This window comes from Lasioglossum baleicum, chromosome 16 (genome assembly GCF_051020765.1).
Source record: "Lasioglossum baleicum chromosome 16, iyLasBale1, whole genome shotgun sequence".
In the NCBI taxonomy this organism is placed as follows: Eukaryota; Metazoa; Arthropoda; class Insecta; order Hymenoptera; family Halictidae; genus Lasioglossum; species Lasioglossum baleicum.
In genome coordinates, this window is record NC_134944.1 from 1,735,087 (window position 1) to 1,761,108 (window position 26,022).

The 26,022-nt window shown below is 37.4% G+C and overlaps 3 protein-coding genes across 30 annotated transcripts in view; 2 read left to right on the plus strand and 1 right to left on the minus strand.

Moving 5' to 3' along the window:
* Positions 1-967: 967 nt before the first annotated feature.
* LOC143216798 (progestin and adipoQ receptor family member 3) lies at positions 968-10,751 on the plus strand. Its single transcript, XM_076440213.1, has 8 exons — positions 968-1,358; positions 5,492-5,664; positions 7,486-7,667; positions 7,846-8,002; positions 8,488-8,640; positions 9,007-9,286; positions 9,877-10,044; positions 10,452-10,751. Exons 2-7 carry the CDS (start codon positions 5,521-5,523, stop codon positions 10,017-10,019), a joined length of 1,059 nt encoding a protein of 352 aa, XP_076296328.1. The 5' UTR covers positions 968-1,358; positions 5,492-5,520; the 3' UTR covers positions 10,020-10,044; positions 10,452-10,751.
* Positions 10,752-12,312: 1,561 nt separating this feature from the next.
* Positions 12,313-15,768, plus strand: Eif1a (eukaryotic translation initiation factor 1A). Of its 2 annotated transcripts, XM_076440225.1 has the most exons (6): positions 12,313-12,473; positions 12,710-12,793; positions 13,416-13,652; positions 13,813-13,913; positions 14,035-14,068; positions 15,634-15,768. In XM_076440225.1, exons 1-5 carry the CDS (start codon positions 12,458-12,460, stop codon positions 14,038-14,040), a joined length of 444 nt encoding a protein of 147 aa, XP_076296340.1. In that variant the 5' UTR covers positions 12,313-12,457; the 3' UTR covers positions 14,041-14,068; positions 15,634-15,768. The 2 variants fall into 2 exon arrangements, with proteins under 2 accessions (XP_076296340.1, XP_076296339.1); XM_076440224.1 differs by lacking the exon at positions 15,634-15,768 and having other exon boundaries at positions 14,035-14,374.
* A 1,994-nt stretch (positions 15,769-17,762) lies between these two features.
* LOC143216793 (uncharacterized) overlaps positions 17,763-26,022 on the minus strand; it is a 94,220-nt gene continuing 85,960 nt past the window's right edge. For 16 of the 27 annotated variants that reach the window (XR_013010632.1, XR_013010631.1, XR_013010630.1 and 13 more), the window contains 3 exons: positions 23,955-24,168; positions 20,219-20,297; positions 19,848-19,918 (listed from right to left, as the gene is read on the minus strand). Coding sequence is in view for 7 of the 27 variants with exons in the window: in XM_076440200.1 (XP_076296315.1) it covers positions 19,816-19,918; positions 20,219-20,297 (182 nt within the window). In the remaining 20 variants the exon portion in view is untranslated. Of the gene's footprint in view, positions 19,919-20,218; positions 20,298-21,869; positions 21,925-23,954; positions 24,169-26,022 lie in introns of all 27 variants that reach the window. The other 11 variants (XM_076440200.1, XM_076440202.1, XM_076440201.1 and 8 more) reach the window with 3 other exon arrangements.

Genomic DNA, 26,022 nt, shown 5'->3' on the forward strand with positions numbered 1-26,022 from the left:
AATAGTCCTTAAACGACTTGTTCAAACAATATTAACAGAGTCGGTTGTTGACTCACGCTTTACGAGGATCATTCGCGTTAAATGATTTTGGTCGTACGGAAATTAGGGTACGGATAATTTTTTGCGTTTAGAGATCGCGAAGGATCCGGGAGGATCTATGGAATTTGACATACTTTTTTTTTCTGCACCACACTTAGTACGAGAAATCAGATTTTTTCTTTAGTGCGGTCGAAAGGAAAAAATCAATTTCGACTTCCTAGAATAATTTCCTAAATCCAGAAACGTGTTGGTAGGATTAATTAACTCGTACCTTACGGCTGATAACATCTGCAGAATAATTTTAGCATTACTTTTCCAAGGTACAGGTTCCACAACCGGATGAAGTCTGAAATTATTAACATTTTTAACAGTAAACCCACCGAGCCTTAGGAATAACTGAAATATGTGTTGCCTCAGAATAATATAACAAGATATTCAATTTATTTATATTCCGCGTAATTTTTGTTATGTTCGTCGATAAAGCAATTTATTCAATTATTTCGCACTTGAAATCGTTGAACCTCGAGTGCCGGTGCTGGACTGCGTCTATTTCACTCGTGTTCACTATATGTAGACTGCGGATTTTATGCCGCAAATGTGTGTGTGTGTGTGTGTGTGTGTGTGTATATATATATATATATATATATATATAACTGCTGTATCTTGCAATTAATTCAAGCATTTTCATTTTGCAGAAAAAAGTGTGTACAAAGTATTCGTGCAGATTTTAAAAACAAATAACTTTTTCAAAATTGCACTGAATGTTTCCATGTAGATTTAAATATAATGATTGAAAGTTGAATTTGAATTTAGATTTAAATATAATGAACCTAACGTTTCAAAATTTAAGAAACTCCAAGCTGTAGGGTGGAATTTTGAAGAAGTTATTCGTTTTTAAAAGGTGTACGAGCACTGTGAGTCGATATCAGGAAGAGAAACGCAAGGATTTGACTTTGGTGATTACGAAACAGCAAAAAAGTGAGCACTGCTGTACCGTGACTGATTCGAACCGGTGCGGCTCGAGCCCATCGCTAGCCTGTAGTACGAGGACGTGTTTCGATCTATCGAGCGGCGCTTGGGACAGTCTGGTCGCGATGCGGCTTATTCAGTATCAGTACTGTTCTCGGCACGTCCGGCGATCGAGGACGTCAAGGTGGCTCGCTGGTGAATACGCGCGAAATACCGTCGCGAAAATGAGTCGATAGATCGCCGATCGACCAACTTCCTGTCTGTGCCGCGACGTTTTCAAAAAGCCTCTCGCGGAAATCCGCCCCGATACACTTTGGAAACATTTCACACTTACACGCCGCACCCGACAGGTATGTAATGCTGCAAAGTAAACATTGTTCAACACGTTGTCCATCATTCTTCATTTTCTGCAACGCTCTTTCATGCTGCCTTGTCATGCTTCACTAAAAAAATACTGTGCACCGTTCGGAGTCTAGACTCACAGCAGGCTTCCTCGTGTCAATGTCTCGTGAATCATTCTCGCGCGATTATCTACCTCGATAACGAAGGAATTTTATCGAATTTGCGATATAAACATTATTGAAAAATAATATGATATTTTTTATAATAATAAATAATCAGGATGAATTGTTTCAATTTATCTCGAAATCTCTTTCGCTTTCTTTTTGAGTGGAGAAGTCTTATTTATTGGGAATCGGTTTATTTTGAAAATACACTGTGATCCTGTGTTTAATGAGTTTCTTGAATAAAAATTTTCTTGTTAATTAAAAATTCCTGTTCATTAATCAAATAATACGGCGACCTTGTTTTCTCCTCCTTTCTCCTTTCGAATGAAGAGCAGCTTCTCGACTTGGCTATATAAAAATTCATCGAATATATTGAAAAATTATGTCCCAAGAATCCCTTGAAACGCGTCACTGTCATTTCCCATTTGTTTGATCTTGACGAGGTATAAGTGTCACTGATAACAACTGATCCTCCGGTTAATTGTCGCCGAACAAATTGTTATCCGAGGATATTCATTATTAGAGTGCGGATTTTATGCATTTATGACACTAACGAGTAGGTGTAATTCAAAACAGGAAAAGGAATAAAACAGTTTTATAATGCCGATACATTATTTTTGCAATAAAGAAATCATCAATGAGGAAAATTAATTTTTACTTACAATTAGCTTTTATATATATGATAACTTGCAATCGATGTGTATAAAAATCTTATTTTTTCCATAAAGATCCGCAGTCTATTCATTATTATCTGCTATTAGTCATCAACTCCGTGATTGTGCGATTCTCTTCTTCGATGGAGAATGTTCTTTCTTTATATAAGAGTCAGTATCGCGAACTAAAAATTATTATTCGCTGTGCATTAAAAAAATAATAGCCTTATAATCCTGTTTAGTACTTTCACTTCCTATTTCCTTCTAAACGAGGAGTACCGTAATGATTAGACAGCGGATCTTTATGCAAAATAAACATTTTCCACCTGAATTCGAGGAAAACGGAGTGACTTGGAAATTTATTTTCTCTCTCAATATGTTCAATGGATTCAGATTAATATTAAGATATTTTTGAATTCGTTTAATGTTTTTACTGTCTGAAACTACAGGTACTCATTTCTGGCATAATGTAGTTGGGGGAAATATTGCGGACACTTATAGGTTCGGCATAACTTCCACGTGCAAAGTAATTCCGAAAATCTGTAAATTGAAATGTTTCCCGCACGCTTTCCCTCGCGGGATTATGCAAGATCACTTCCTACTTCCTTGCAAATGATCGCGGTTCAAAGCAGTCGACGATACTAAACATGATTTCCTGTATACGCGATACGAATCTCGACAAATTCGTACAATATACTCGCTGCAAAACAGGATACGATTCATTGTCAATGTTACTCCACGCCAGCCCTTTAATTATCAATTATGCCAACGAAACAAGCACTAACAGGAATCGAAAAACCTTCAGATGTGTTAAAAAAACAAAGATTAAAACTCATTTAATCGTTATCTACGCTAATTAGAGAACTAAACGTCTCAATACGCATAGCTGATAGTTGAACGAATATGGCAGAACGTGATGTTCAGTTTGCCGTTTAAAAACGAATCGATAAGCATCATTAGCTCATGACAACCACAATTCTTCAGCGAAGGTTTCGTTCTAACATATTCATTGGTTCACGAGTAGCAATAAAATGTCATTGTTACGGCGAGCTGCTTTCACTAGAAAATTACTACTTTGTTATACGGACAAGCTCCATGCCTCTCTTTAATTATGAGTTTCTTAATTATGAAATATGACGAACTTCGAGTAACGGAGTACAAATACGTTTGACGACACGTTTATGTGACGTACCGAACTGCATCTCGACTGCAAATTTTATGCATTCGCTCGTGTATGTGTGTTATAACCGCGTTTTTCTCAAACTTCCTGTTTTTCCTGTTTCGTGCACTTGTACGTTCAGAAATGCCCGACGAAGTTTTACGATCGTTTTTCCCGATAACATCGCGTATATGTAATTATGTCACTGTCGAAACATAATGCTGTTGGATCCACTCTACTATTCTTCCGTGAACGAAAGATAAAAACTATTCGCAATATTATCGCAACTTTGAACAATAGGGAATACAATGTAGCTGTTTGTAAATTGTGCGCATAAATTTAATCGTAGGAAAAATTTAATAGCGGGAAGAGCGATTTAGCATTTTTTCAATGATACGCATACATTTTCCTGGCGTGCATAAGTGACAGAAAAACTTTATCCGCATCGTTACAGAAGCAGAGTGTTCCACCACGATTCTTGTAAAATCGAGTATGATAAAAAAGTGAAGAATTTAAGTGAAGAGACAAAATCAGTATCCGACCATAGCTTTATTTTTAATTTAATTAATAGTCAGATTGATTGTCCTTCTCTGGTTACTGGTTATGCAAATCAATTTCTACGTACCTGAACGTGTATTGAGATCTAGAGCAGGTTTTCAAATACTTAAATCCAGATCTACGTATGGATTAATTAATCCAATAAATCGCATTATTGCAGACGTATTGATTTTTTTAGTGGGTCTTTACACTTTTAAAAGACAATTATGTTGGATTATCGGATAATACCATAAGTTTCTGTGCATGTCATCCCTTCTTTGTTATTTTACGTAAATTCTCTTTTCTATCGTGTAAACATTTATGTAAGAGGACTTCGGTCTGTTTATAATAAAATAATATTAATATTATTCGGCAGCATGTAGCTATGAAAGTAGCACCGAAGAAATAGGACTTTTCAGGGTGATAGCGCCCTAGATCGATCTTCTATCTAGCGTTTTTGACTACTGAAAACCACCAATTGTGTATTATCGAGAAATGAGAACGCGAATTTCGCATCCTTGCAATCCTGGAAACGAGTCTACCGCATGTTCGCAGATTGACAGCCTAAGGAAGATGAATAAAATCGAATTGTCGCGTGCAGGAAGATAGCAATCAAAGTAGGAATGACGTCTTAGGCGCGAAAAGCGTCGAACGGCAATACTCCTGCGTTTTCCCCGACGCATAAAAATCCGCGACCGGCAACTTGCTACAAGACGAGAGTAGAGAGCAAGCACGCTGGCAAACTTTTCTTCGGAGGTGAACACACGGTCTTAACAGGTTCCGAAGAGCGGCTTCAACTTTCTCGTAGATTAAACGCGAAAGATCGTTCATCGCGCGGAGAGAGTGAATAGACACTTCTGTTACTTCTGTAGAATGCGAGCCGAATCGCTCGAGTCATTATTCTGTCCGCGAAGAAGCCATTTTTCTCGTTGGCGAGTCTCGTTCGGAAGAATTTTTATTCTGATACAAAATCAAAGAAACATTTCTGCAATTTATTAGGAATGCCCTCACATTTCGAGGAAAGAGAGATGGTCATTGAAAATCTGACTGTATCGAGTCGTAGACATTTGCGAGTGCCACAACCGCATAAAAATCCGCAGTCTGGTAATCGAAGATGAGGAATTGTGTCAATCTGCAGATTCAAACCTGCGCAAAGGATGTGCTGAAATACTCTGCCGTCCACACGTACCGCAACTGCCAAATATAGAAAATATTCCTGTGAGACTAGATGAATAATGAAAATGCTGTTCTTCGTCTTCTACGTTTTCCACTCCAAATTCACAATTTTGCAAGTCAAATACACCCTTTCGCAAATCAGTCTGAACCTTTTACAGGTTTTACACTACAAATTCATCCTTTTGCAAATCAATTTCCACCTTTCACAGGATTTGCACTCCAAATTCACCCTTTTGCAGATGAATTTCATCTATGTCAACTTCATTCTGTATAATGAAAAATAATGATTCCAGATAATATTGTGAGCTGTTCTAAGATACTAATGTCTGAAAAAGTAGTTGTTTCAGTAATCTAGCGCATTTCACTTTTCTTTTCAGCAAAATTGTGCCGAATCTTTCGGTCGGGAAACCGTGCCGCAGATCTCACCTACATTCTAATTTCTTTGTTTGCAGACCCGACCCTGAAGTGACTAGTTTCTCCAATGATGAAATTACTGGCGGGCGTGGAAGAAGTGACCGAAAAGAAAGAAAAGCAGTCCGACGATGACCAGCCTTGCAACAATAACCATGAAATACAAGCGACGGCCGAGTTCGCGCAGGAGACAATCAAGTTGCTTAACGGCGAGGTAAATTATAGTAAAATCAGTGGACAACCGGCATTTCCGTTTTTACCGGAAGCGAAACCGTAGATCGTCGACTTTTTCTCGGTCAACCTTTTTTTCACGAAAATCATACGGCACGAACTTTCACTCTGCGGCTACTAGCATAATTGCTGTTAGATCATACGGTTGTCGTGCTCGGTGATTGTTTTCGCCGTGCTCCATTTATGCGTCTCGATTATCTGTTCACCTTTCTGAAAAATGGTGGCTTGCACTTACGAGTATCTAGGTTGATCACCGCTTCCATTTCTCTGCTTCTTGTCACTGGCGTTTACGCTGCCATGGAGATTTCTAGTTTGAGAAATTTTCTCAGTTCTTAAACTGAATCTTTTTGCCAAGTCAAAATTAGAGTAATTCTCTATAAGCTGAAGAATCTAACAAGCTTGAACACGTGCAACTAAACTAACACTGAACCTACCACGAGGCAATTATTGAAATTGTGAAGGTATTTTAAAGGTGTTTTCTCTTCGTAAAATGATATTATACCTATCAGTCACTTTTGATGGTCGGTAGGTTTAGTGTTAAGATCTAAAATAATCATCTCAATACAAATTCTTATTTACTGCTATACGTACACGAAAATCCGCGCGTATATGCGTCAAACGTAGTTGAATTGTAAACAATCACTATTTATAGCTCTATTATCGAAAACATTGCCCTAAAGATATTTTCGAACGGAACGAAAGATAAAAATAAACTGGGTCTCGACTAGAAGTAAACAGTGTCGCTATAATGTTGTATACCTGCGGATGTAGCAGAGGCTGTATTTAGCAAGCCGGAAGTGAAAAATTGATTTCGCTGGGCGAGAGATGTGAAGTATATAGAAGAAGAAGAAGAAGAAGAAGAAAGCCCACCGTATAAACTTGACATACTCGGATGAAAGGCAAGTCCCGTTGTGCCCCACTTTAACAGCTTTCGCATCTCGAGATAGGTGTTACACCTTCACTGAAGCCTCTCGCGTGATAGCATTATAATTGGCCGGATCAGCAAACCTGCTGCCCGCGGCTACGCTAATCAGTATATAGTATATAGACTGCGGAATAACAGTTGTCTGTCTCTGTCTCGATTCGAAAAAATGCAGATCCAACAATAATTTATTTCGAATCAATCGGGAATGTATTCTTATAATTCCGACATTTCATTCGTGTCGCGTGTAACTCCGTCAGGGACACGCGAAATAAAAGTCTCAATTAAGGGAGTAGACTCCTTTTTCCAGGATTTCAAGCAAGGGTGCGGTATATGCGCGTTCTCATTTCTCGATAATGAAAACATGGGATCTTTCAGAAGTCAAAAACGCTAGAGAGAAGATCGATCTAAATCGATCCTTTATTTAGCGTTTTCGACTACTGAAAAACCCCATTTTTGTTGCCATTTTGCTTGCGAAATAAGGCGAGAAGTTAATGCAGTGAAGCAATTTAGCATAATTTAGCATAAACATCACGTTCCAACCGCATCGCTGTCTGCTTTGGTTGATGCGATATAAATAAATACCCTAATTCAGTCGCTCCACTCTCTCAGCCCTTTATTTTTAAACGCATACACGTATGTCTATTGTTTACAATCAACTATCGTCTACATGAGAGATTGAACTGGAAACATCTAAGAAAGTTTGGTCACGCGTGCTATTGAATAAGCATGAGCTAACGTGTCCGTTCATGAATTACTATACCTCCTTGCTTCGAAATGCTAATGTACCTAGCGAATATCCGAAGTCGATCTTCTGGGAAGTAAAGCGTCGTACAAGATCATTGAACAAAGAATAATCGAGATTCCCGATTTTCCGTGCAGGTGTACCGGAGGGCCTCCAAGAAATTAGAAGAGTCGCCCATCAAAGGTAAAGTAACGCCGCAGGATGAGGACAAAATGCGACGTCTTCTTTGCTACAAGGAGGCACCAGAGTATCTTCAACATAATCCCTACATTCTGAGCGGATACCGAGGATACCTCACCACAAAATTATGTCTGGAAAGGTTCGTGGGTGTGCCAATCATTGTACAGTTTACCCTACAGGGTGTTGGAAAAAGTTACTTCAAATGTAATCATGTAAATGTACTTCCTGACGGAAGTAGAACGTTTTTCGGACACCCTGTACCTTAGGAGTATGTTTAAATCTTTTGTTGGAAAGCATTGAAACGTTGTTTATTTCAGTATATTTTGGTGGACGAATGAAACAGTGAATATATGGAGCCACATATTTGGCTGGATGTTATTCTTTGGTTTGACGCTATACGATCTTTGTCTATTGAACATCCATGCTCCGATGGGTGACAAAGTAATCGTAGCGCTTTTATTAATCTGTTTTCAGGTAAACGCACATTGGTTTAATTTTAACTAGATTACGTAGTTCGGTACACACGGCGCACACCTCTCATTCAAAATTTCGATAGACCGGCTAAAAAAAAATCGTACATTAATTTTTAACGTGTCGTCGTAAAGAGGAAGCTCCAATCTTTAAATCCATGGTGGTTTCGATTATGAAAAAAATCTTTTAAAGATTTCACAGAAGTCTGAATTTATATAGCATTTTTGCGGAGAAAACGCGTCCTCGGTTTATGGCTTGCTACATCGCGAAAAAATATCTTGGAGAAAAATGAACGCCGTGGCACGAAAGTGCAGGTTTCAAGCTTTAAAATGAGTCTAATAAGTTTATTGTCGTACGATCATTTTTTACGAAACTATCATAGTTTTAATCGGGAACTTGTTCAAATACTTTTTCGATCCATTAATAATGCATAATAATATGCTTTAGATCTCTGATTATTATTTAAATTTAAACATTGATTGTTTTAGGCTTGTATGATACTGTCCTCGGTCTATCACACGTTCTCCTGTCGAAGCGAGAAGGATTACTGGTGTTTCCTTTCGTTCGATCTCTTCGGCATTGCTTTAAGTCTTCTGTCGATATACATGTCTGGAGTGTATTATGCGTTTTGGTGTCATAAGGTAAAAACTCGCATATTCCTATCTCTTAATCGATACCGACAGCATAAACCTTTTTATTGTGGTTCGCGATCTCCAAGGCTAGCGGTATAAGCGCGATCAACGTTTTCGAATACGTTTTAATGACTTTCTTCCAATTATAACGCATAAAATCTGCAATCTCAGTGACTTTAATTCGTTTTCTTAGAAATTCATAAAATCTGCAGCCTAACGACTTTAATTCCTTTTTATTAGAAATGCATAAAATCCTCAGTCTAACGATCACAATATGATTTGTGCTGTTCATCTCTTCCTAAAACACTTCGGGACGTTCTAGGATAATTGCAAGAGTGGTAATTGAAAATTGTTTCCGTTTTCTTTTTAATATAGGAACTGCAGAGGTTCTACTTGATAACAGTGCTGGCAATCTTCGTGTTCGCGATGATACTTCAAATACCAAAATTGAATGTTAATGGGAACGTGAAGCTAGTCGTATTTGTCGCTTGGGCGGCTTATGGAGTCCTGCCAACGCTGCATTGGAGTATCGCAATGGGCGGCATGGACAACCCGATCGTTAGAATGTTGCTTCCAAGGGTACTAGGAATGTATGTGATCAGTGGTGGCGCATTTGTTATTTATTTAACGAAAATACCGGAACGATTTTTCCCAGGTAATCATTCTCCTGTCAATACCCATCGTTACGCTCTAACAAGGGAAGAACCCCAAGTATCAGACTTCGATTTTGATAATTTTTTGCGAGACGATGTTATATGGATCCCTAATGATGTCTGCAAAATATTAGAACTATTGAGTAACTATATACATACACCAAATATTTTGCATACATAATTAGGTATCCATATACCATCATCTCACAAAAAATTAACAAAATCGAAGTCGGACACTTGGGGGGTCCTTCTCTTGTAAGAGCCCGTTCAGATCAGATTCCACTCGGATCTTATTTACATTAACGTCTTCGTATTCGTTCACACGTGTTCGCGTAGTCGAGGAATTGAAAAGAAAAATCGCGTATTTTAATTTAATCGTGATCTGAATGGGCTCTAAGTCTTAAAAATGTACTTTTACGGTTTCGTGAGAAGAAATACAGCCACTTTTAATGCTCGGTATTCGTCAGCGTTAATAGGACTTTCACGACCTAAGGTTTCGCTTTATATCATTAGAAAGTCTGCCGTAAGACCACGGGAGCAACTTACGCAATTTTCGTAGGTCAGAGATGACTGTAATTTGTTTATGTTGCAGGTTGGGTGGATTACATCGGCTCCTCTCATCAATGGTGGCACGCGCTGGTGGTGTTGGCTCTGTATTATTGGCACAACACCGGAATGCTTTACGTGGAATACAGAATGAACCATGGTTGCCCGAGCAACATCAAATTATTATGACAGACGGAGTCTGACGACCATTCAGGTATCAAATCGAATTCTGAAAATTAAGTAATTCCTTAAACCTAGATTATTTTTATTTCATGTAATCACAACGGTGGAGCTTTTTGCAATGTGTAGAATACAGACGAATCCTGGAAAAAGGAGCTACTCCCTCAACAAATTGATGTACAATCTCTTTTAGTCATTTTAGCGAACTTTGAACGATAAAACAGTGAAAAAGAATCGAAAAGAATCGTGTATCAATTTACAAGTAGTCGTATAGTAAAGAGGAGGCTTCAATCTTCAAATTTGTGGCGGTCTGATTCTCGAGAAAAATTTTGGAAACGTTTAAATTTACAGTATTTTTGAAGATTATTTATGAAGAGAAATGAGTTTTTGGTTTCCGACCTGTTACGTGCATAACATATTATGTCATAATTGAAATTTCAGCACCTGGTTTTCTCATGGAATGTGCTTGCGCTATGGAATTCAATGTTTGGTCGTCAGGATACCACAACAAGCCACCGTTTTCTGCTACCGAGAGCAAAACAACTTGCGCAATGGACAATCCATTATGGGCGTATGTCCGTCAGCAAGTGATCTAGTTCGAGATAGTGTGTAACATAACGTGAAACTTTACTTAAAAACAACATCAACGCGGTAGTTTGGAGATATCTGTTGTCCTGGCGTTCATTAATTTTTTATTTATTTTGTATTTATAAACTCTGAATAGATTTATTATATTTCCTATTCCTATTATATTGTGTTTCCCTTTCTCCTGTTCAGCCGAATCCTTCTTTTTCTTTTTTGTTAAGGGTGAGGGAAAAAATACATTTATGTACACCCCATAGAAGGGGGTAGTAGTGTGTGGGACTCGGGCGAACACCTGTTCGGATCCCCCACTAATACTCACTATAAACACCCATCACCCAGGACTTTTGAGCCCTGTCCTTCCTCACTATCTGTCCCAAATTAGAAACATAGAAACAGTTCAGGGCCCCACTGTTCGCATTTCTCGTGAACTGCGCTGTATTCTCGGGCTCCACCCACTCATGCTCTTGTCAATTTGTTCAGTCAAATCCTGAAAACGTGAAAAATTAGACAGCGGAACCTTTATGCAAAACGTGCAAAATAAAACTTGTTTTATTAATAATTTTAATATTACGATACACCTAAACATTTTTTACATTCTCCTGTTTGAAATTTTATCTAATTATTGTTATAAATTGCATAAAATCCGCAATCTAATAATAATTTATTAAGCGGTCGAGATTTAAATAACGTACATGTACTCTCCGTCGAGATTTCTGCACTTGAAAATTTCTTTTCAAACTATATATATTAGTTGCTGATTATTTGTAAATAGTGTGACGTAATGTCACAGTTCTTTCTATACATTTTCTTAGACTGACGGATATCGAATCTCAAAGAATAATTGTAGAGAAATATTGTTTAGGAATTGTTAAATAAAATCGATTCTTAAAAGTGTGCCTTCATTGTCTCATTTTAGCTCCTACAGCGATTTCAATCGAAGCCAACGACGATGTAGGTTCTGATCCACATGTTACCGACACAGGTACCGGTCGGTTGATTCGGAACTAAATTTGGCTAACAGTTTGAGCGTTTTGTCGCTAGATGGCGCTGTAAGTACGTATACGAAGCTCAAATAATTCGTGCCGGAATTAACATTGCGTCTTATGGGAATAGCGGCACGAAGCATTTGCTGCTGTAATGAATATCCAATATTTTTCATTTTGCATGAATAAATGATCTTTATTGTATAATACAGACACAGAGGATTCTTCAATATACTCCCATGAATTTTCTCACCCCTTGAATAACAATTTCTTTGAATATTTAACCAGAGATATGGTCACCTGTCAATAACGCACCAGTATAAGCACCGACTAGGTATAAGGATAGACCTGTCATCCAATATATTTTTGCGGCCCACTTTTCGGGGGCCACGTAATCCCATTATCATAGTCATTATCTTTTATTTATCTGCATCTACATAATCTGCATAATTTTAAACATTCGTTTCGCTTGAAAATCATAGAACACAAAAATTGCGAGAGAACGTATACTCACTGTTTAATTTTGATTAAAGTTTGCTCAATCTGTAATTCACCCTGATTGTATATTCAATTTATCACATCTTCGTGTTCACCGTTGCAATAAAATTATTGAAAAAGTAATGACGCCAGTTGTCACACGATCAGAGTGATCATCGTGTGCACAGGTCATCGTTCATGGTTTGTACATGTACCATCTGTATGATTACAGTCTGTATTGGTCTGTATTGATCATCGTCTATGGCTACTCCATGAGGTGCAGAGCAGAGTGCAGAGTGCAGACTGTAGAAAACTCGTTTTTAGAACGTCGAAATTATTATTGTCTTTCGTTGTCAGAATTCTCTGTGTAATTACCGCCCGATTGTGATCTAGCGAATCGATATGCCGAAGAATAAGGGTTTGTAAACAATTCCATCCTATTATGTCTTTCTGTATTCCCGAAAAGTGTAGAATATCTATGTAGAAAGTCATGTAACTTTGAATGTGCAATGTGGTTAGTTGTCCTAACCTGTTAACGTCAACCTTGCGCCCGAAATAGTTTAACGCAGAGCAACTGAAACGCCTATTTCTTTTCGTTGAACGTTCGCCGTTCGAAATTCTCGGAAAAAAATGATGGTTTTAATGATTTCTCAGGAAAGGGAGGTAAAAACAGGAGAAGGGGTAAGAATGAAAACGAAACGGAGAAACGAGAGTTGGTGTTCAAAGAAGACGGACAAGGTAAAAAATTTCGCAACAAAATTTCTTCGATGTTTGCACAAGGGGTGTTTCCAAGGTTCTACCTCGTTTATTCGAATTTTTTCGATGTTCATGCAATTTTATGAAGTGCTGTTTATTTATTGATTAACCGTTATGTGGCCAATTAAAAACCTTTTGTATTGGGTTGGAACAAATGTTCGTAGCGACTGTAAATTAAAATTGAAAGCTAGATATTCAGATATTTATTCAATAATATATTTTCCATTCTGTTCTATTACTTTTTACTATTTTCGAGGTAACTTCTCGTGTTATTGAATAAACATATGAATAAATACCTTAATTTTATCTTTCATTCTTAATTTGAAAACGCTACAAACTTTCTTTCCAACCCAATATTTAACTTATTCGCACAAATTCTCATTTTAACTATACATGAATATTCAGAGAAATTCTGTAATATTTTTAGAGGAACATTAATGAATTGTCGAAAGATATGTAGTAAATGGGTACCTGGATACCTGATTGGATGCATAAGGATTAAATGGCAAATTTCTGGATCCTTGGAAATTTCCCACATACATACAATATACATATACACATAGGTACATGTATGGAATTTTGTATTTTCCACAATGTTCTTTAGAATACGCACAAGTTACAAAGATGCTTGGTAACGGGAGACTAGAAGCAATGTGCTTCGACGGTGTGAAACGGTTGTGCCACATTCGAGGCAAGCTACGAAAAAAAGTATGGATCAATCAGGGTGACATTATATTAATCGGTTTGCGAGAGTATCAGAATGCCAAAGCCGATGTTATCTTGAAGTATACGTCAGATGAAGCTCGTAACTTGAAAACGTATGGCGAATTCCCAGAAACTGGTAAGTTTAAACGACCAACATTGTTGTTTTGTTCCGTGCCGATCTTTTGATAATTTTTAGAAGCCATAAATGCGTAAAGATTCACAGTCTGGTCACATATGGCACGGTACGTGTTAAAATAACGTGGACATTGCACTAAATTGAATTTTCCCTGTTACAGTACGTATCAATGACACTGTCACCTTCGTCGAAGACGGTTTCGACGAGGATATTGAATTCGGCGATGAAATTAGCGATGATGACGAAGACGACGTTGACAATGTGAGTTCTTATTTTCGATACCATATGTTCTTGCCATGAATTTCTTAAAGAGTTTCTTTCGAATATTTATCATATCTTCAACATGAATTAAGGATAAATTAATTTTTTCCATGCATTACAGATCTGATGACCTTCAGTATAATAATACTAAAAAGGTATGGATAAAAAGTACATGGAAACAGCTATTTGTTTTACAACGTGCTATCATTTGTCAGGCAATGAAAAATATTGATTTCTTTGGAAAGAAGTAGTTAATTTCTCTGTATCTATGAATAAATTTCGGATTGTGTGCATAATATTGTATTTCCGGTTCAGCATTATATCGGACGAGTTGAATTTCCAGAATTTGTAAAAGTTGAATTAGACTAAAAATAGTATTTGCTATACAACCAGTCGTTTGCTGTCATGTGATTTCACGTCGAGCGTCTCATCTCTCTCCGAAAGATATATTTTCAAGATTTCTCTAACAGAAGTTTTAATCGCGGAAGATCACATTGCATATAGATAGTTAATATTATTATCATAGTATTACTCTATTGTCTTCATAAACAACTTTGTTTCTTTTGTATATTATTTCGTTTGATATTGAACGAATATTGCTACGATTTTAAACGGGAAATGAGAAATATAGCGAGCACTAGATATATCACGATATAATTCAGTATCTATTAAGAGGCGGTCATTAAATCATCCGTTGTACAACATAATGATGCGACTTACACAAAAGAGTTGTTTTTGTAATTGTATTTTATAGACAGCTGAGTATAATTTTAAGACCAGAATTATTAGTTATGTGGATATGAAAGCAATATATATATATATACAGGGTGAGTCACCAAACGTTACCACCTCAAATATCTTTGTTGTTTCTAAAGATACGTAAAATATGGTAAGGACAAAGTTGAATGGTACAATGGTGCTGACACGATGCAAAAAAAAATTTTGTTTTTATGTAATTTTTTCTAGAGATATGAAGGTGACCTTCATTTTTTTAAATGGAATGAGGTATTTTTTAATACATCAATCGATGCAGCTGGACATTCGTTATAATAAAGTACTAACCTATGTATGTCGAAAAGTTATTAGTTCAGGAGATATTTCAATTTAAATAACTCTAAAACACCATTACTTTCGTGATAAGACGTTACATAAGTAAGTAAACACTGACGTCGTAGTACGACAGTAATGGTATTTTAGAGTTATTTAAATTGAAATATCTCCTGAACTAATAACTTTTCGACATACATAGGTTAGTACTTTATTATAACGAATGTCCAGCTGCATCGATTGATGTATTAAAAAATACCTCATTCCATTTAAAAAAATGAAGGTCACCTTCATATCTCTGAAAAAATGACATAAAAACAAAATTTTTTTTTGCATCGTGTCAGCCCCATTGTACCATTCAACTTTGTCCTTACCATATTTTACGTATCTTTAGAAACAACAAAGATATTTGAGGTGGTAACGTTTGGTAACTCACCCTGTATATATATATATATATATATATATATATATATATATATATATATATATATATATAACTAACAATACAAGCGTAATAAAATTCCATTTAGAAATAATCGTGAAATACGAAATAGCAAATCTTTTAACTAAAGGATGAATATGTTTCAGACTCATTTTACTTTCTCGAATTGAATTACATTACATCTTTCGTTCTCGGAAAATCTCATAAATACTATCCTTTTTATTTCAATAGATGGAACACGAAAAATTCAATGGAATATACAGATTACAACTGTTTTTTGTATAAAACAATGATTCAATGAATGTGTACTAAAGAAAATTAATGTCAACTGTTATGATAATGAATAAAAATCTATAAAACACCAAAGTGTCGATTTTTTCATATATATGTATAAGTTAACAATTGAAGAAATTGAACTGTTAAAGTTCACAAGTAAGAAAGATAATTGAAAAATAAATTGGGGGACGAGGTATAGATCCTTCCACGTCTCACTCCCTTTTTCGTTGCAAGTATGTCGTGAATTGTAATGCAACAGTTTATTTATTACATTGTCGTTGATAACTCTATCACATAATAGTAATAGTATATGGTAAAATCATAGGTTTTCCTTTCCTCTGTCGATTTTTGATATCGTACGCCATACGATGGCATTATAATTTTCTCAACGTAACATTGTGATATTTTACGAAGGTTTCTCTCAAGCTTAGAGGAAAATTGTTAGCCGCGCGGCGTGTACGCGTTAAATTCACAGAACAGACCAGAACACATTGTAGAAAAAAGTTACATTCAGAACTAGAAGCGTACTGATGCGATACTGAATGTTAAATACCTCTTTAATTCGAACGCATGTTAATGAAACGACGTTGAAATCATCGCACACCATTTTTTTCATCTTTTTACAACAGTAATACAATAGAGCTAGCTGGAGGAAAACGGTTTTGGGCAAAGTCAGACATAATCGGAGACAACTATAATACACGTCTCCGATCGATTATACATATTAATTCTGTTTAACAATCTTTCTTTTTAGCAATAAATAGCGTCTTTATGAAATTAGTAAAGATCGATGTGTAAAACAAGTTAGATATTCTCTTAAATGTGTTTTTAGTTTTTATACAGTTCTCGATCGTTATAGGAATCAATGAAAAAACTTTCATTGGAGTATCGTTATAGTAGAAAATTTAGCGTTAAGCGAGTAAAGAAATTACGGGCTCTCAGAGTTTTTCATTCATATTACATTTTACCGTCACAGAGAATCGAATAAATTACTCGGACTGAAAAATAGCTGTTTCACAGAGAATTACAAAATGTATATTTTCACTCAATCGTAACGTTACTGGCTTCTAGCGAATATCACAAAGAGCAAAACAGATACAACAATCTTTAGTTAGAAGAATATACGAAAACTTCTTCGTTCTTCATTTTACAAAAATCACTGCTTAGCGAAACGGATCGAATCGATTCGACTATGTACAATTTACTGCGGCGAAACGTTCGCAAATCAAAATAATATAACTAGACTGCTGATCTCTATGCATTTATGGCTTGAAAAAATGTTCAAAGAATGCTGGAACATAAAATTCCACAAAATTTACAAAGACTACTATCTCTCACTGATAAGAAAACATTTTAGATGATTCCATTTTCTTAAAACTTGCCTAGAAAAATTGAAGATTGCAAAAACATCCGCAGTCTAAATATAACCGATATAAACAATAAGATTAACCCTTTGCACTCGAAGCTATTTTAGCTCGAAAATGAAAGATTTTTCGGACCTAGAATATTTCCATTCCCTATGATCTTTTCGAAATTTTATGGATATGAAATTGGTATAATACACGATTAGGTACCGGTATATTTAATACTGTAAACAATACTTTGAATAATGGTACAGCAATTATAGTGGCGCCTCAGAGTCACCGTTCGAGTGCCGAGGGTTAAATACTGTGAATACAAGAAGGGAAAGTATATTTTCGTAATCCTATTGGTCATCGTATTTTCATTAGCCAGTAAAGTTACCACGGTCGACTTTCAATATATAGCTCGATTTCGCGCGTCTCTTTATCAACGTACGCGCGACATAGTAAAGGTAGTAGTGACTCGTAAAAAATGTTACTAACATACGGGACAGAAATGACACGATGAATGAAAAATCCGTTATCGACTTTACAATGTCTTCTCGTCGTTATTACAAGTGGCTTGGCGGTTGTTACGGTATCGTAGAAGGGGGGAAAAATATGTTTCTCGTTCTTCGTTTAAATACAAACCATTTTCTGTGTGTATTCGTAGCAGTCGGAATATTTAAATGCCAGTATCGCAACGCCTGCAATCGGTTTCACAATAAACGTTACACGACAGTATACATGGGAGCATAATGTTTTATTCCTTTTTTTTTTTTTGATGCGTGCGTGATTGTGCCTTTGGTCCTTAGGTCAGATAGGCTCTAGGCAAAGTCTATTAAACATAGAATAACAGTCATTATAGATAATAATTTATAAACTTCAGATGCGTAATCATATCATTCTTCAATATATTATACATTAATAGAATACCTTATTTAAAGTATATTTTGTTCTGCGTTTTGGACTGCGTAACGACGCGTTCCTTCGAAGCAGCTTTCAAACAATGCTTTCCGCTCTGTGCTCAGCTTTGTACGTTGAATCGATTCCAACCGAGACGGTTTAGACAATACAAAATGACTTTTTAACGTACTATGCGAATAGAGAGGTTTGGTGGACAACAGAGTTTAGACATAATTTAGACTCGCATAATATAAGACTGGTTACTTGCTGATCGCTTACACATTGACTGGTAATGTTTACGCGCGAAGCCAAGCACGGTAGAAAGCATTCTCTCTCGAGGCAAATTGGAAGCACAACCGTTGCTCAGTCCAGAACACTCTGTATTCTGTTATTTTTGTCATCTTTCATTTAAATACATACTATATGATTCCTTTCTGTGCCGTTTTTAAAACTGTGTTATACACTGAAAGCTATTGCGGCTTAAACATTAAAACGTATTTCATCTCTTAATCGTTTGAACGTCACGAATAAACACACATTTTTTCCCCTATAGTCGTCGCGTCGTATTCGCCCGATGATTCGTTTAAATATTCTCGATTTCTTTTTTTTTTGATCGTTCGCAGTGTGGTCGCAGTTTAATTTACATGAATCGCAACACACGTGTTCATCAAACGTTCCCCTCGATCCCACGATCTCGTTTGACTTGTCGCTAACAATTTGTCCCGATGGTTCTCTCTCAGCTATATAAATAAAATATCCGTGTTATAATATTGCAATTATTACAATCGTATAATAGTACATTTATATAGGTATACGCTAAGAAATTATTATATATACAATTAAAAATTGTTAGGAAATATTGTTGTTTCTTTTAAATAAGTTAAATTTACATATTGTATCCCGGATTCAGAAAAACATTCGGTCCCTCGTTGCGATCCGGATTATTGTCTTCTGGATCGCGACGAGGATTCGCAGAGTTTTTCTTTTAGAATCTCTCTTTTATATATTTGTATCCTGTGTCTTCTCTCTCTGTGTGTGTGTCTGTAGATGTGTGTACGTGTTCGTGTATACGCGTGTATCAGTGTGACTCAAGTGGTATTGCAGACCTATGAAGCGCGGATAGATATACAATCGTCCTAAAGCTAAAACGAACGACTCGGCGAGTTTCGCGGGTTCGGCCCGCGAGATCTATCGATCACGTTCGTTCCTCGGATCGTTTACAAATCTAGATACCGGCGTGGAGTTGGTCGAGCCTGCATGTAGACGCGAACGAGCCCTAATTTCATCTTTCTGCTCGCGTTTTCCACGCTGTTCCAGCGATTCTCACTCTCATATACTCTCGTATTCTCACTCTCTCTCTCTCTCTCTCTTTCGTTCTCTCTCTCTTTTTAACTTCTCTCTTTTCGCTTGTCGAACAACTCGAGAAAGGCGTTGTACATGGACGGGTTAGCTTAGCGAAGATTAGCGGATCACGCCATTGATCGGTGGATCGCGATTAGCTAGTCGATCGCAAAAGTGTTCGAACGTAAACGCGTTAAGGCAACAGAACTCTAACCGAAAAAGGCAAGCAAAATGTCGAAGCGTAGGCCATGAGTGTGATAGTAAAATTGTCGTGCATGCTCTTTCGATTCCTTCTCGAACGAAACGCTGCAACGATTTCTCCGGAGATCGAAGAGATCGTTTCTCCTTGATCTATGGATTGAGAGGTGTCCGGCCAGACGTTCGAGGATGCGCCCAGCTAGACTCGACGCGGCTTCGTTCTCGAATTATAATGCTACGGAAATTTCTTGAAGTTGTTGTTTTTCGCGTTCTTCTTCATCTTCTTCTTCTTCTTCTTCTTCTTCTTCTTCTAGCCGAAAGATCCGTTTCCGTCGTTCCCGTGATCGCTCGTTCACTGATCCCGCCTTTCCTCCATCATGAACTTCTGCATCGCGTCTCGTAGATCATCTGCGCCGCTAATGGTCGTTGTCACTTGAGTTACTGTTCTCGTTATTCTGGAAAAGACGTTTTCACGTATGTACATTTGTTTTCGAAACAATGGTGTTGACATGGCTTTTGCAATTATAGAGGATTTACTGTACTTTTGTTGTCAGTGTTTCAGAAAATTGTTAATGTACGGACTGCGGAACTTGATGCGAAACCAAATTGAATGATATTTAATTCGAAAAATGTTCGAACCAACAACTTTGAACTTGATCTACTCAATTTTTCGATGCATTTTCATAAAGATCCGCAGTCTATTAACGAATAAGAACGTGATTTCCGGTGTCGCTGTTCGCGTTGTCTCTGGTTACCTTTCCTGTGTGTCAGGGTCCACTTCTGTCGTTGTCGTTTCCATGAAGGATGGCTCACTGTGTTGCAAAAAGTCAGATTCTGCGTAACAAACGATAAACTGGTCAAAATCCGTTCTCCGCGAATTTTCGGTAATGCGTTTTCTCTTACTATCTTAGGCGGTTCACATAGATATACAAGTACCAATTTGTATAGATCTCTCAATTTTACATCATGCCCAAAACAAGGGGTAATTACTAGACACATATAAAAAAAGTAACAACATCACTATACATTTGACGATACATAATATAATATAATACGCATTTTCACTCAAATCAGCCAACTATGCAACCGCTTTTCTTACACTTCGCTTATCATTTTCCCCGCGCGATTACTTTCAATTCGTTAAAAACCTCTTACACCGCGATAAACCACATCGAAACATTCGGAATCGACTCGTTATGCTTCGATCGAAATGTTTATCGCGTGTAAGCGTTCTTTCGAGTTTAATCGGAAATGATGTGAACGTGATCTGAATTAGAATTCCGCAAAATCGGGTAGAATTTTCAAGTACTACGCACTAATAGCAGCGCTTGAGAGTCGCACTCGATCGTTCGAGAGTAATTATTGCATTGTTCTGAATCCTTGCAAGAAAGATTTCGATCCACTGGACGCTTTTATCAATGAACATCGGTGCACTTTCGATAGTAATCGAACGGAAGATAAATCCAAGCGTGTCGCACCGTAATGAACAAGTTACAAGAAAGATTATTCGATTTGAATCGAATTCGAAGATATTAGAATTGTGGTGCGCGTGTCTCTTCGGCCGAATTACTCGAAAATGTCGAGGATTCATCAAGAAAACACTGTGAAAGGAAACCTTCCTTGTAGGCGGGACTGTGCTGCACGCAGCGAGCTCGTGTGAAGCGCTGATAAAAGCTACTGAATAATAAAGCGTTTAGCAGTTAGTCAATTAGGTAATATTCTCCGGGTACAACAGAAGAGTATATTGTCTACGGTGAAAAACAGAAAGGGGGTTCCTTCGGTGGAAAATAAGTATGTAAGGACTAAGAAAAAACTCCTAGAAAGAAACCCCAACAAAATTCGAAACGAGTTAACCCTTCGCGCTCGGAGCTGTCCTAATTCGAAAACCGATTTAATTCTCAATTAATAAAACCAAAGTAGAATTTGGTTTCGGTTTAAAGGCAATTAGTAGCATAGATATTTGTTAGACTCTGTTCAGAATCTTCATCACGAGTCAGACACGATATTGTAGGGGAAGGGGTTAATAATGCAATAAATATTTTCAATCACCACCGGAGCGCAAAGGGCTAAACAATAAAAAATCTCTATATTCGAGGTCTCGGAAAAAATACTAGAACTACGCAAAAAAATAGGGAATCTGTCGAACTGCTGTTCAAAGAAGGAACAAAATTACGCTACAAGAACGTGTACGCTAGATTATTATTGGTTCGACGAAAGAATTATCGATAAAAGAACCGCTAAAAGGGAACACGATCGACAAAACGATTATTTAATCGATTCCCAACGTCTAGGAGAACCAAAGAATTTTACGAGTTGCACAATATTGTAATAATATGGTCAACGATCATTAATAGGTTTCGAGATAGTGGATAAAATCTGTTCACGTATCAACAGTGTCGTACTTACAATTTTCGACCGAGGAAAACTGTCTCTGGTTTTGACCGTAGCTCATTGAAACACCCTGTGTATTATAGTGGCAACAAGTTTAAAGGGCCGCGTACTAACTACCATCAGTTAGCGTTGTTAGACGAACGGTCAAGTATTGCTTGAAGAATTATTCGCTGCAGAGAGTTCGATTGTGTGTTATTACGGAGAGGAAGAGGCATCTTCGCGCATTCTCGCAGGCCTGTGCTTCGACGTGGTTTCTTCCGATTAAATTATACAGCAACATCGTTATTTCAGAGAAATGGTGGAGCAATTTATTGGATTTAGGCTCGTGGGTCCTTTCGAGGTTTCTCAACAAATTATATTCAACTATTTCCTCGCACTAGACATTTCAAACACTTCGGATAAAAATCTGTAGAATTGAAAAAACCAGCGAAACTAATAAGATACAAATCTCACATTGTGCAACGAGTCTTTTCGAGCCTCGAAAGGACAGAGATTCGTGAGAAACGGGACGCCAATTATTCCGGAAAGACTCGATCGGAAGAAACAACCACAATTATTCGCAACGCAGTGAAAACTTGCCAGTCGATTATGGACTGACAAGTGCTCTAAACGCTGAAAGGAGCGCTTCCGCTCTCGCCATGATCGACGAACAATGAAAAAGAAAACAAGAGAACAATCAGGGAATGAAAGAACGCTGTCCTACTATGTAGATTATGGCGTTTTGCATTGACATTCCGAAAGCGAATGAGAGGTATGATTGATCGAGATGTTCGAATATACAATCGTTTTCGTTTTTGCATGGTGTATGGGCACAATAATCTCGTGTCGACACGCAGAATGTATACATAGAGATTAATAGATTAGCTACTTACATGACGATTCGCCTAACAATCCTAACCTGTCTAAAAATAATACGATTTGTTGGTCCCTCTACACTTTAGCTTTATCTTGAGTTGCTTATTGTCAGAAGAGCTAGAAAGGGTAAAATAGTGAAAAAACTAGAATGAAACCAAACGTGAGAAACGAGCTCTTCTCTCTCGGTTTTCTCTTTTTTTTTTTTCTTTAAATATTTTCAGGGGGAAAACGTGCATCAAGCGAATAAAAAACAAACAGAAACGGTGATATATTTGATCAGTCGAGGGAGTAGTAAAACGATGGAGAAATCATAATAAAAATGTAGACAGATTCAAAGAATAATTATTATCGGCGTGTGAAAACGCTGCGGGAGACAACGTAAGACTTTTCACAGACTATAGATGCAATTTAGGGTCATGCAAGGTGTTGATTATAATCAATAAATCATGCAGAACATTCGCTATCACGGTGGGGTCGATCGAACCTGTTAGAAAAAGAAAGCTTGTATATTGTAGACGCGATCCATCATCGGAAGATTATTTGTCGAAGATCGATTCGATCATCTATCGGAAACTGCGAGATCCTTTTCTATTTACACTTTCCTAACGAAATACTCGTCGATTTTCTGGGACACTGCATACCTTCGCAAACCTAACTCTCGTCGAGCATGTTCGCCTAAAATTTCGATGGGGATTGTATAATACAGTGTGACGTGTGTTAAATATTCCTAAAATGTTTGTCGAAGTTCCATTGAAATTTCTCTGTTGAGAATGCTATTAGCAGACAGCGGATCTTCACGCGAAATAGAAATGTTCTACCTGAATCGCAACAAACTGGACTGAAATGGAAATTGATTTTTAGTGGGTTGAAGGTAATATGAACAGAGTATGTATATTCTTGAATTCTTCTAACGTGTAAACGGATGCATCAAATCCGCTGTCTAGCTATTAGAAACATTTCGCGACAGAATTTGGAAGCGTTTAAATATGTTTTAGACACACTGACTTTCGTACCACCCGGTTAGCATACAGTCAAACATTTTCGGAACATTGATAGTCGTCTGTGTCGAGTGATGTGTATCTGACCAGTTTGTTCTAAACGACAATTGCAAATTTTGGGCATGGGACGAGTATCCAGAGCGTTACATGGTTGACTAAAAAACGAAACAGCGTACACGGCGCTTTGTATTCTCTCTTTTCGTTTTTTTTTTTAAGAAATAAATAAAAAATGAAGGGTAAATCGTACCCAGCTTGCCTCGGGTAATTGTTAGAGAGGGTGTAGATGGCACGTTCGAATGTTTGTGGCTCCAGGGTAAGAAAAATTGCTAGTAGGACCACCAACGTAGCGGCGGCTACGCTCATCCAACACGCGCAGCCTGCTCTACCGGAAGTCTTCGTCCTAGGCGTTCCCTCAACCGTGCTCGGGCAAACTGACCGTATCGAACTGTCTGTTTCTGTCACTTAAACATTACGGCTCCTATGAAACTCTGCTCTATCCGATTCCTTCCATTTTTTTGTTCAAAGCTTTTCGCAAATTTTCTCACTGAACCGTGTTTGCCCACGCCGTGATTAGTATGAACAGACCAGCGAGATACATACGTGGTCCGACTTCTATTCTTTGCAACAAAACAATTACTCATCCTTCGTAGCTGTTCTTTCCATTTTTATCATATAATAGAATTTTATAGAAATATAATCTACTATTTCTGTGGAAATATAATAGATTCTATAGAAATTTAATTTACCGGATAGTATGCTATTAGGTCGTTGCATACGAAATGTCCGATTTTGAACAGTAACGTTAAACAACCGCAACTATTTCTTATTGATCAAAGAATCGCACGTTTCTCGATTCGAGTAAACTTTAATTTACCGGACTTGACGAAGGACTTCGTGAAAGGTTTATCTGAATAGCAATAACGATTTTAATTAGAAATCGAAAAGTTTCGAGATAAAAATCGAAGTTGCTGACTGCGCAAAATGGTTAAAAGTCTCGTTAGGTATGCATCGGACCACGTAAATGAAGAGAATAGCAGGTACTCCGCTCGAATGACTTGCAGCTATGATTTTTGATAGTCCGAGACACATGACAGAGGTACCGTCCAGAATTTTGTAAATAGAACACATCGATAGCCCGAAAGCTGGGTAGCCTCGTTACTCCTGATGTTATTCACGAGATTCGTTACTCCGTGGGATTAATTATGGATAGTTCTGTGGATTAAGTTCAGCCCAGTGTGAAGCTTCGCTTGGGACAGGGTGTAGAACACGTAACAGTTTGTATTTTTTCGATTGTTACAAGTATGTTATGACTGTTACAAGAATTTGATAGCTAATTATGTGATATAAGTAGCCCATGTAATTTTGATGTGATTTCAGGTCGAATAATTTATGTTTGCCACTGGTTTTTTAGGGGTAGGGGATTTTTATTGATCTTGAACGAAATGAGAGGATTAGGGTTAATCTCTTTTTAATATTGTCACCCCTGTTACCTCATGATCTCTGCATGTGATACACATGTGTAATCACGAATGCTGTACGTGATGTACTGGGTGTGTTTAAAAAGAAATATCATGCTTGAATATTCTTCGAATTCATTTTGCATTCTAAAATTTTTCTGTTTAGTAAATGGCACTTCTATCGAGTGAATTCGTCAAGTGTTTCGAGCAAAGATATTTCTCTTTGACCGCGGAGAATGTTTTACACGCCACACAAGATGTCTAACCATGGATGAACGTCAGTGAGAAAGTATGCTAGTCCCAGAAGCCCCTGATTCGCAATTTTATCCGTCCAACCAAGACCAAACGGGTAGGCAAAAAAAAAAAATAGGGGGAAGAAGAAGATCTTCCTTTCGAACGAAGCACATTGAACTCGATCACCAAATCACCCTAATGAAAAACAGAGATCTCATATCCCCACGGTAAGTCCACGAAGAATCAGAAACCATACAGGTACGCAGATTTTACGAAACTGCCTGTCACAAGCTTTGTTTTTCTTTGCGAGTAGTTATCGTTTTATATATTTCTTGTTTTATTCGACATCCTTCCACCTTTGTGCAAACACACACCTCGAGTTACAGTTTTTGTTATGCAAGCTTGAAGTCATGCGACGCCGTGTGCAAAGAATATGTAGAAATTAGGTCGAGACTGTTGGTTTTGATCCTAGCCAAAGGAGATTAGGTTCGTTTCTTGATAAAATAATTGATGGAGGATAGTTATGCTATTGTCTAAGCGATGGGTTAGTCAGAACAAGATTAGTATAACGTTATAACACATACTGGAGAGAAGTTTCGAGTCGTTATATCGCAGTACTTTCTA